Raw genomic sequence first — 12,225 nt, forward strand, 5'->3', positions numbered from 1 at the left:
CGACACGACAGCCTACAGGCTTTCTGCTGCAATGTAAATATCACCGAATAAAAATGTAAATGAGGAAAAAGCTACCGCTGTAATGTGCTGCCTACACCCACACCGCCACCATTATAACTTCATTTAGTGGGAAAACACTGAACTGACAATGAAGAAAGATGGACAAGATAAAGACAAACCCAAATTGTCCTAATTTTGGTGTTTGGCAGCAGGAGGTGTGAGGGACACGTCCCCATCCTACCAAGTCCTTTCAGTCCGTAAGAACAGACTCATTAAACTCACTTTGTAGTGACTCTTGGCTCCAACCTTGGAGAAGTTATACAGAATATTTCATCTGTACGCTGGTTATTTCACAGGCTAAGACTGAGTGGAAATGCAAGCAGAAGATCCGTGGTTCTTGGGGGAGCTCCCCGGGTCCCGAGTGTCTCCAGAACAGTTTGAACCAAAAACCCACTGATCATTTCTCAACAGTAGAGACTTTATTTGATCAGAATCTGATATTACAGACGTCATAAGTTGCTGTGGTACTTTAAATTAACCCCTTTGCAGTTTGGTCTCCCCGTTGAGAAGTTCCCAAACCATCACACTCCTAATTTCTCTAATAAAGTCTCTTGCAGTGACTTGACGGCACAATTCAACAACAACGTGATTCAAAGCGCTTTACAGATGCATTAAAACAATAGAAATAAAAGGCATGATTTAAATTTTAAACAAAAAAAGAAAGGAATAAGAAAGGAATAAGAACAGTAGATAAAATCAGTTAAAATGTGTTTATGTTTTGAAACTCAAGCTTCAGATTTGGAGCTTTGTTCAAATGCAGCTGAAAATAAGAGTGTCTTCAACCTGGACTTAAAGGACGATAATGGCGCCATTACCTTGGCAGTGTGTCACTTCAAATGACTTCAAAGGTGGCGGCAGCCATTATAATTAATATGAATGTTAATATGGCTTTGTTGTCCATCGAATCCATTTGATATTCAAAATAAACCAGCCAAACAGATTCAAACTAACTTTGTAAAAAGGTTAAAGGCTGTGTTCGAAACCGCATACTACATACTGATCGATCAGACAGTGTGCAGAGCGTTTACCCACAATGCATTTCGCTCCTGCCCGAGCCGAAATCAGCCGGCCTGAATCTGATTTCTCTTAAGCTCTAAACTCTGTAAACTTTAGCAACATTTGAAACGTTTTCAGGTGAGAAAGTAGTCGTTTAGATCCCCAACGTGTTGAAAACCTGACAAAATACCGGATATTTACAATTTTTGTTCCGACGACCTCTACGTGACCCAAATTCAACATAAAAAAAAAAGACCAAATTTAGTCCTCTGAGGTGCTCTTTCTGTTTATTTCCCACCATTAGAGTCGCCCAACTTTAAACTAACAGACTCCTCGAGGAGTTGGGGGTCAAAACGGCAGAAAAGCTGAATCTTAACATGGTAAAGACATAAAGGATCACATTTATAGGCATAAGGCAAGAGGAGAAACTAATCAGGATGTCAGTAATGAATTAGAACAACTTCTAACACTTTAGATTTGATATTTTTATCCTTATCGATTGATTGTAACATGCATGTGACAAATAAAGTTACTATGGCTGTGTTCGAAACCGCATACTTCCATACTGCATACTTCCATACTCATCGATCAGACAGTATGCAGAGCGTTTACCCACAATGCATTTCGCTCCTGCCCGAGCCGAAATCAGCCGGCCTGAAGCTGATTTCCCTTAAGCTCTAAACTCTGTAAACTTTAGCAACATTTGAAACATTTTCAGGTGAGAAAGTAGTCGTTTAGATCCCCAACGTGTTGAAAACCTGACAAAATACCGGCTATTTACAATTTTATTCCCACAAATTCGGCGCTACTAAAGCTAGCCGCAGTGAGCAACGCACTTCCGGTTATTTTCACAAAATAAAATACCCGTTGCCTTTTATCATAGGGAAAGCCATTACGATACAACTGGTGCTTTTGTTTTGAAAACAGGAAGTGAACCTACCCTCGTTGTAGCTAGCTTGAAACTGCCGTTTTGACAGGAAATGACGATCGGCCACGTCACGTTACGTTGCATCTTGGGTAGTTTGAGGATGATTAGTAACCTCATGATGCATACCCAACATTTCAGAGAATCTAGTATGCATCCGGGAACTTAAAAAAAGTTAAAGTTAGTATGAGTAGTAGGAGTAGGAGGAGAAGTAGGCGGTTTCGAACACAGCCAAAGTCTTTATACAGTCACTCCCAGTCACATTAGCACATTTCTATTGGTCGACGGACAACATTTGTTTTGTTAAATTCGGCTTTTGGGTGTATGTTTGCTCACAACATCGTCACTTTAAAAGAGCGCAGACACATAAAAATGACTCATCACATTCCAATTTGAATCTCACATTATTCAAATTAATTACAGAGTGAAAATAAACGACGGCCACAAACTGAAGCACCAACCTGGAGCACTGCATCCCCGACGAACAGCTTCCCCGTCTGATCGGCTGCAGGCGTCAATTGTCAGAGGTTAATGAAAACATTACAAAATAATTGCTCATTTCATACATGGTAATGTGGTGGAAATGACAATCAGTGTCTCCGTCTGAATAATCTCAAGCAGCATCCTACAGCTCGGAGAGAGAGAACACAGGACGGCATGAAATTTGAAACTAATCGGGATATAAACTCGTTCGCGGCGACGCCGGCGAAAACAATGGAAGCCGGGTGGTGAAGAGATTCGTCAGGCTCTGTTAAAAAGAGGTCTTAATGTCCCCGGGATGCGAAAACATGTGGATTTCCACCATTCACAGAGATATTAGGAGATGTGTGGACAAAATAGAATAAATTACAGAGCTGCGATTCACTCACGTGACGCTGAAATATCACAGCAGGCCACCGAGAGGTCATCACTTCTTACAGTCTCCCTGACAGACTTGATTAAAGGCTCTTCGCCTCCCACTGGCCATCAGTACCATCAGCGTGATATCATTTCCCCACTCTGTTTAATGTTCATTGCATTTCATGCTCAGTGGTTATGAATAACTTCCCCACTCGACACCCAATTAACATTTAATGTTTTGTAAGATTGCAACAGCTCATCTTTTACTTTGTGCCAACCAATTAGCTTGTTCATAAATAGCCCAACCAGTGATTCCGAAGGAACGCGTCAACATGTGGGGATAACAAACTCTCCGGGTTTCTTTTTTCCCATCACGAGAGGAAGAAAGGAGGATTTATGTCAACCTTATGTGATGGAAGGAATCTACGCCCATGTTTGGACTGGCTACGATATAAAAGCTGTGTCAGAAGTGAAGCCAAAAGTGCCTCCAAGGGCTTCTGACGCTTTAAAAACACCCACTTCCAATTGACTCCCATCTAATTAAGTAGCAACTTCTTTTATAAAATATATGTGGATTAATTTAACAAGTAATTTTGGTCTCAAAAGCTTTTCACCAATTGTTAGATTGTAGTTTAATTAGTATATGGTATATATTTATTTTTAAATCGAAGCTTAAGACCAACCTTTTTAGACTGGCGTTCGAACTCTGATTAGGGCCACTATGCATCCATTCTATCCGCTCTTTTTTAATTATCTTAATTTTATACAAATTTTATTCAATTAATTTTATTGCACTTGTGGAAGGCTTTTAATGCCCTGCAGCACTTTTACCATTTCTGAATCGTGTTTTATGTAATGTTTTATGTATTGTTGTTTTCATCCTGTTGTAAAGCACTTTGAGTACCAGTTGGCTATTGTAAAGGGCTATATAAATAAAGTTTGATTGATTGATATATTTATTTATGGGGATAGTTATATATATATTCATATTTACATTTATATTTACAAGGATATGTGTGTAGTATATATGTATTTTTGTGATTATATATTTATTTAGATATTTAGGAAGTGTATATATATATAGCATATATTTATATAGGTGTATTGTAGTTAGGATATTTACAAACTGAAGAGAAGTTAAAAAGGGGTGGAAAACTAAAAAAGTACTTCTTCCCATTCCTTTTTCGAAAACTCTTTCCCCAAATCGTTGATTCATGCCTGTAACATCGGAGCTAAATCTCCTTCCCAAAGTGGTGAAGAGAGCTCAGAGTTCTGCAAAAATCGTGCAATTAAACAAGACAAAAGCAAACGGTATGAAAATTAAATACATTAAAACAGAAAACCAAACGTTTGCTGGGCCAAGAGGTGACAAATCAGACTGAGGCATGATGGGTTTTTCCTGAAAAGGCCAAAAAAGTTAGGCCAATGAGAAGTCTCCTAAACCTGTCTTCTATCTAATGGCCAGCAGGGGGCGATAGGAATTTAAGAAGTTATTTACTTTTCCACTCGGTTTATTACCCTCGTAAATATTTTACTAATGACTTTATGCTCTTTGTGTTACTTATGGTCCCCTTTAGGCCAGGAATATACTCTGTTTTTTTTCATCGTGGCTTCCTCGTAAATACGGAGTCAATAGAAGAGGTTAGCATTTTTTTGTTTTATGTCAAAATCCCGACAGAAAAGGCGACAGTGGCGTTATCGTAGACGGTTTGTGAGGCTCAGAAACCAAGCACGGTGCGAGAAATTGACGATGGAGAACACTGAAAAACGTTAGCTTACTCGCCCCCTAACGGTCAACTTCAGGATGTAGCCCGCGTACGCGTAACTTTAATTTGTAACTTCAACACCCGACGTGTACGTGAAGTGAAGCCGTATTTTCAGCTTTAGAGTTCAAACAAAAGAGTAGGATTTGGAGAAGTGCTAACTTCAGACAAATATTACAGATATTTTATGTGATTTTGTTTCAGCAGATGCTGTTTTGATGGCAGACGTTAGGCTTTGTCCGTCTTATTTGAGCATCCGGCTACCCTTTCACCCTCCAATGAGCACATTTTTTGCTCATTTTTACCTTCAAACTTTCTTTTCTTCCCAATTCATCTTACAAATGTACATCTCAGCATATTTGCAGCATCTCGTAAAGCTGATAAAAATGACTTTGTGCACATGCTGTCACATAATTATGTGAATGTTTTAGTGGGCTAAGCTCTCACAGACGACACAAGAAGCCATTTTCCCACACTTGCAGCTCATTTCAACTTATTTCAGTTCTGAAATCAGACGTCAGGTTTATCTCAAGTTAAGTGCTAAGTGGAGAAAAGCAGTTAGGATAAGGAAAGGTACCATTTTAAATCCTGAAAGAAAAGAAAGCCAGTAAAACTATTTAATAAAACTACAGCGTGTCGTGCTTTCTTACCTACTTGATCTTTAAAAATCTTTGATATAACCACTGGCACGCTGTGCTCTGCACCTCCCTGAAGAGAAAGAAGAGGATGAAAACCCTTTAGTTTTTTTGTGGTGCCGTGATGTCTGCCATCCAAATCATTTTAATTTCCACAGCAGCCTCTCCCAAATTAAATGTGATGTGCTTACTTTGATGCTTAAGCCCAGACCGCCAGCCGCCTGTCTTCGCAGTACAACAGTTCTGTGCTTTAGAAAGTGGGAGTTTCTTATTGGCAAAGAGATATTGTGAACACTGAAACGGTATTCTGGAGTTATGCGGCATGAATTACAATGTTCGAGCCGTCGGGTGCACTTACATTTACTTGGGATTCACTTCCACTTATGCAAACCACGTCCAGCTTCTGTATGGTTAAGACTTCTTTGGTCAGTTTCAGGCAGACGTCGTAGGTATTCTTGGTCTCCTCATTGTACAGTAGAGCAATTCCAGATTTTGTCTGTTGGGATTAAAAGAGCAATTATGTACACAATGTCCATTTTAATCCTCTTTTCTAAATGTGTCATTTATGTACCCTGTTCTGCTGGTCTGCTTTTGGGTTAATTGCTTCTGCTTGACGCTGTAAAACCTTTCAGTAATCGCTTTCATAATGTTAAATTAGGAAAACAGGGGGCACAAAATTGACTAAAGACCACAGCGAAGATGCTTTAATTGTCACTTTTATATTGGAGAAGAATCCCTAAATACCTGAAAACAGAGAGGTTTAATCAAACTCATGAATTGAATGCCTTTTTTCAGATTTCCTGCCTTCCCTCCTTGCTCTTCATCTGCACACAACAAATTAAATAGAAGCTAAAAGAAGTCTCCAATCAAACACCATTAAAAGTTGGTTAGAAAGGTTTTTTCAGCTTCTCCGTAGGCTTTTTGGGATCTTATTTACAAATAAGAGTCGGCCATGATAATAGCTGCTTATTAAGGGTTTCTATAAGCATTGTGGTGCTTTGAGATCAATGCTAAGAAGACAAATATTCACCATGGTGCTTAGTGTGAGGATGAAGGATAAGAATGGTGGAAGATGAACAATGGATGAGCCAAACTATTTACTCTTGTCATTTTAAACTCGTATCTTTTGGTTTTATTTTATTACATGCGTGAAATAAAGAATTTCAAATCAAATAAAAAATTACTTTGGTCCTATTCACGAAGCCCCACTTTGGGCTTAGAACTAACATGTACATACACAGCGGACTGCTAAACATGCTAGCATGTTCTTCATCAGAAATGAAGCATTCCAGGCTTCAAAGATTTGATTTATTGACATGTTTTGTTCAATTTAATTTGGTTTCACTTTTAGAAAACTGGTCAAATACTTCTTGAGATACAGCAGGCAATAGGAAGTCCACCGTTGGTTAACCTGTTAAAACCGCTAACTGAGCTTTCCAGAAGCCAAAGTAATGCCTGTAAGAAGACATTAAAGAAAGAGGAGACGTCTAGAATGCAGAGAAGGAACAAAACGGAGAGAAAAGAAGGAGGAAGTTTAAATGATTTCTTCCTCTGATCATCATGGGAAATGTGAGATCACTGGTGGATAAAATGGACGAGCTCTGAGTTCTTGGCAATTTAACCGTTCAGACTTTCATGGAAGTCCAAAAGTAACTTAAATAACTACGACCAAAAAATCCATCCAGTCTCGATGCTTGAGTCAGAGTGGCTTAAAAAAAACACGAGATACAAATCTTGGCCCCAAATTCTGCGCTTGCCTCCTTGTGTTACACCGTAATTGATCTGTCCAGACGTAGCATTGTGGGTTTCATAGCTGTAACTTATATACTGGCTTTAAAAAACACTTTTTAAATCTCAGCAACCCCAAACTCAGCGCTGCCAAATGCACTCTCAGAGAAACCCAATGCTGTCCATACCTACCCCATGGCATCTTTACAGGGAGAATAGAAACATAAGCATCATTTGCCAGGTATAGTCATCAGGTAATATTTTCACAACTTCCTTCGGGATCAATAAAGTATTCATCCATCTCTATCCATCTATAATAGAATAGAAAAATACTTTATTCATCCTCCAATGGGGGAAATTCAAATTAGTCAAGTAGCTCAAAAAATTATAAATATTTACAATGATTGTATATTAACAACAATAATAATACCAATTCTAATAAAAATACTACTACTAACTAATAATAATAATAATAATAATAATAATAATAATAATAAATGACTAAATAAATTTAAAAAAAATTTTTTTAAAAATAATAAATCAAGCAATCAATTTAAGAACTCAGCAGTCACTGTTAAAAAGCTTTATGGCTGTGGGAACAAAGGACCGATATAATATAATAATATTAATAACCAATATAATAATCATGGATGTAGTGATTTTTTTCGTGAGTGTGTTAAATGCTTTACACTGAGCACAGAAAAAAGTTCAACTTACAAAAGTTCAGATGAAGCGTAAAAAGAGTTTCTCTCAGAGGAATAGCTCTAAATGTTTATAAACTACAGAGTCCAGATAACAAAAATCCATGAATGAAACCCACAAACATCGCTTTTGACCCGTAATGAGCGACAATAACCGAGAGGATTCGTTTATTCAGCTTTGCGCGTTCCTACGATGAACTTGTAGTTCTCTGCATGACCCGACCAATCAAACATTTAACGTGTTCTGGTGTCCGATTGTCAATTAAAAATGGAAAGAACGAATGGGCTGATGGACGGGGTTTATTCTACGTCAACCCCAAAGTTACCAACTACATGAAAAACTCTGGCGAACATTGTTAGCTCAATTCTTTCTTAAAGTGACTTCATAACTACTGATGAGAATTAGCTCTCACTAACAAAGAAAATAATCAAAATAGAGAGGCAGTAATCTTTCTTTTGTCCATTACGATAGGTCAATGGTGACGTCAACCTGAAGGGCTCAAAGAAAGGACGTCCCTAAACAAAGTAACTGGGGTATTTAATGTTGTTTTCAAGCTGCAGTCCCTTCAGATAACAAAATAATTTGCTACTGCTCAAGAAAAATGGTAAAATGGGACTTTTTGTCCCCTTCGGTGCTACAGAGGCACAGTAATAAGAAAGAAAACCTCATTTTAAAAGGAACCACCTACTGTATAATGGCTGTCACGGTAGGAACAATGCTCTTTACCTCTAATCACACAATTATTACATCCATTGAAAGCTGAGAATTAAAAACATTTCCAGCAAGTCAAGGCGGCTGAAAATGGGCAAAAACAAGTGGTTGCAATTTTCTCCAGAGCAGCAGCCGATTCACTTTTCCGTAGTTGCTCTCTTGAGGGATCAGAGTGTTTGAAAAGGTCACAATCAGTACACGAGGAAGGTCAACCAATTCTCTTTTAAGACACTTGGGGATGAAGGTCACGCTCCGATTCTACCAAAGAAGCCGAGGTTTAAATTGAGACTTTGGTTTGTTTTGTGTCCCCCGACTGTTGCCTGTTTTGGCACACAAAGCAGAACAAGTCAGCATCGCTGCTCCAGATGAAGAAAGGAAGCCTGTTTCCTCTCGGCTACATTGCACTTTGTCACTGCCAAAATCTTCGACGGGTCCCTTGTGAATCCCTTCGTCTTTGAGGAAATAGAAGGAGCTGTTTGGTCTGAATAATCACACACCACGACACACGGAGAGAAGTCGGCATTCAGTCTGGTCAGCAGTAAATTACAGCTGACATTCATTCAAACGGACTGAAAGCTATAAACTTTACACCTGTGGATGAAGGTTTATTGCACCGGGGACAAAAAAAATACACTTTTTAATGACAAAATGCATTTCTTTTCGCAGCAAAAGAGCAAACCTCCAGCCACCGTCTCAATAAAATCTTAAAATAGGGTCAGAATACACAAATTAACAAAGCTGGCTCTGCAAATGGTGTTTGTAAAAAGCCCGTTTTTGAGAGCATCTTTGTACAAACTGTGCGTGCTGACAGTAAAGTTCTTCTTTGTGATTGGTCAGGACTACAGTGTCCAATCATTACTGTTGAATTATCAAAACAAATGCTAATAAAATGAAGAGTTCACTCGATAAAGCCATTTCAGGTTAATTTATCCAGCCCAAAGCTACAAGAATTTACATTGGATCCATCATGTTTTAACTTATTTTAAGGTTTGATTAAACTTACTAACTTTATTCCCCATTTCATGATCTACAATCACAGGCAAGATGGCAACCCCACAGTCCATAAAATATTTAAGGCTTTTTTATTATGAAGCTCCTGATATTAACTGGTAAACAGCTGGTATTGGAAAGTTTTCTATCTCGGTACTTTTTAATTAAATTCCTAAAGGTGGCTTTTTTTTTCTTCTTTTAAACAATATTACACAATTTTCTGAGGTTTTATTGAGATTTTTTAGACAAACTTTGGTCAAACTACCTGTTGGTTTAAACACAGTGAGACTTAGAAGGAGCTCACCCTCACCCACATTCTGCTATTCTGGTGAGGTGAGCATCTGCTGTGTAATTTAATGCAGTAACAGACATAATGAAGCTGTTCCTGCAGTCAGACCAAAAACACTCCAGCTCTACATAAAGATACAGATACAGATAATTACTCTGTTGATCCCAGAGGGGAAAAGTTTAGCAGTGTAGCTGTAAGCTAGCAGCAGATGCTAGCAAACAAAGCTTTCTCATCAACAGTGACAGACCAAGCCGGAGATGTACGCAGCGTAACTCGTAGTAGTGCATGTGTACCGTTAATTACTGCATTTAAACACTTTGGATATATTAACCTCATTAAACAGTTTTACTGGGAGACCTCCATCTTTATCAGAAACATGCTGATAATGTAACGTTAGCACACCGAGAGTGAGGAGAGGACCGGTGTTGTGTTGGAAACACACCTTATCCAGACAGCTGCAGGTTGGTGAGTTACAGAACGGAACCGTTCAGCTAGAAAGCTTCAGCTAACAAAGTAATGTGGGAACAATGATGTTCATCTTTCAGAAAGGAGCAGCAATAACTCCTTAGAAGCTGGTGTACGTCACTTTCATTAGCTAAGCTGTTAGCGTTAGCTGCTGCTAAAGGAGAAAATAACAGCAATAACTCCTTAGAAGCTGGTGTACGTCACCTTCATTAGCTAAGCTGTTTGCGTTAGCTGCTACTAAAGGAACAGCAATAACTCCTTAGAAGCTGGTGTACGTCAGCTTCATTAGCTAAGCTGTTAGCGTTAGCTGCTAAAGGAGAAAATAACTCAATAACTCCTTAGAAGCTGGTGTACGTAACCTTCATTAGCTAAGCTGTTAGCGTTAGCTGCTGCTAAAGGAGAAAATAACAGCAATAACTCCTTAGAAGCTGGTGTACGTCACCTTCATTAGCTAAGCTGTTAGCGTTAGCTGCTGCTAAAGGAGAAAATAACAGCAATAACTCCTTAGAAGCTGGTGTACGTCACCTTCATTAGCTAAGCTGTTAGCGTTAGCTGCTACTAAAGGAACAGCAATAACTCCTTAGAAGCTGGTGTACGTCAGCTTCATTAGCTAAGCTGTTAGCGTTAGCTGCTAAAGGAGAAAATAACTCAATAACTCCTTAGAAGCTGGTGTACGTAACCTTCATTAGCTAAGCTGTTAGCGTTAGCTGCTGCTAAAGGAGAAAATAACAGCAATAACTCCTTAGAAGCTGGTGTACGTCACCTTCATTAGCTAAGCTGTTAGCGTTAGCTGCTGCTAAAGGAGAAAATAACAGCAATAACTCCTTAGAAGCTGGTGTACGTCACCTTCATTAGCTAAGCTGTTAGCGTTAACTGCTGCTAAAGGAGAAAATAACAGCAATAACTCCTTAGAAGCTGGTGTACGTCACCTTCATTAGCTAAGCTGTTAGCGTTAGCTGCTGCTAAAGGAGAAAATAACAGCAATAACTCCTTAGAAGCTGGTGTACGTAACCTTCATTAGCTAAGCTGTTAGCGTTAGCTGCTGCTAAAGGAGAAAATAACAGCAATAACTCCTTAGAAGCTGGTGTACGTCACCTTCATTAGCTAAGCTGTTAGCGTTAACTGCTGCTAAAGGAGAAAATAACAGCAATAACTCCTTAGAAGCTGGTGTACGTCACCTTCATTAGCTAAGCTGTTAGCGTTAGCTGCTGCTAAAGGAGAAAATAACAGCAATAACTCCTTAGAAGCTGGTGTACGTCACCTTCATTAGCTAAGCTGTTAGCGTTAGCTGCTGCTAAAGGAGAAAATAACAGCAATAACTCCTTAGAAGCTGGTGTACGTCACCTTCATTAGCTAAGCTGTTAGCGTTAGCTGCTGCTAAAGGAACAGCAATAACTCCTAAGAAGCTGGTGTACATCAGCTTCATTAGCTAAGCTGTTAGCGTTAGCTGCTGCTAAAGGAGAAAATAACAGCAATAACTCCTTAGAAGCTGGTGTACGTCACCTTCATTAGCTAAGCTGTTAGCGTTAGCTGTTGCTAAAGGAGAAAATAACAGCAATAACTCCTTAGAAGCTGGTGTACGTCACCTTCATTAGCTAAGCTGTTAGCGTTAGCTGCTGCTAAAGGAGAAAATAACTCAATAAATAAACCATGAGGAGTTATTTCTCAGATGCTTCCATTTCCCTGCTCTGAAGTTCAGGCTCTGAGAGTTGGAACTGATCCCTCTTTGTGGCTCAGCTTCTTCAGTCCAGCGTTGAACTGGACCAAGTTGTTAAAACAGTGGGATGAAAAGTGGCTGCTGCACATCCACAGTCTGTAGCTAACTCTGCTGGAACATTAGCCTCAGATAGAGTTCATCCACAGTCTTTAGCTAACTCTGCTGGAACATTAGCCTCAGATAGAGTTTATCCACTGGGCTCTGATATCCTCTGAGGCTGCTGCTGGATGGAAGATGCATGCTCCTCAGGGCAGCTGACAGCAGAACATTTCCACCAGAAGCTGGCTTCATCCGGCCAGCAGGGTGGAGTGAGTGGGCGGGGCTTAACAGAGGAGGCGGAGCCAACTTAAGGAGCGACGTACTTTAGAAATGAAAATCAGAACGGCTCGTTAGATGAGGAACTT

The 12,225-nt window shown here is 39.4% G+C and overlaps 1 protein-coding gene across 2 annotated transcripts in view; it reads right to left on the minus strand.

Moving 5' to 3' along the window:
* sntg2 (syntrophin, gamma 2) overlaps positions 1-12,225 on the minus strand; it is a 144,208-nt gene that overhangs the window by 103,132 nt on the left and 28,851 nt on the right. For both annotated transcript variants that reach the window (XM_075448207.1, XM_075448208.1), the window contains exons 2-5: positions 5,578-5,715; positions 5,411-5,467; positions 5,235-5,292; positions 2,443-2,486 (exon numbers count right to left, since the gene is read on the minus strand). In XM_075448207.1, the coding sequence (XP_075304322.1) occupies positions 2,443-2,486; positions 5,235-5,292; positions 5,411-5,467; positions 5,578-5,715 (297 nt within the window). The remainder of the gene's footprint in view (positions 1-2,442; positions 2,487-5,234; positions 5,293-5,410; positions 5,468-5,577; positions 5,716-12,225) is intronic.

The sequence above is a fragment of the Odontesthes bonariensis genome, chromosome 17 (assembly GCF_027942865.1).
Source record: "Odontesthes bonariensis isolate fOdoBon6 chromosome 17, fOdoBon6.hap1, whole genome shotgun sequence".
Lineage (NCBI taxonomy): Eukaryota > Metazoa > Chordata > Actinopteri > Atheriniformes > Atherinopsidae > Odontesthes > Odontesthes bonariensis.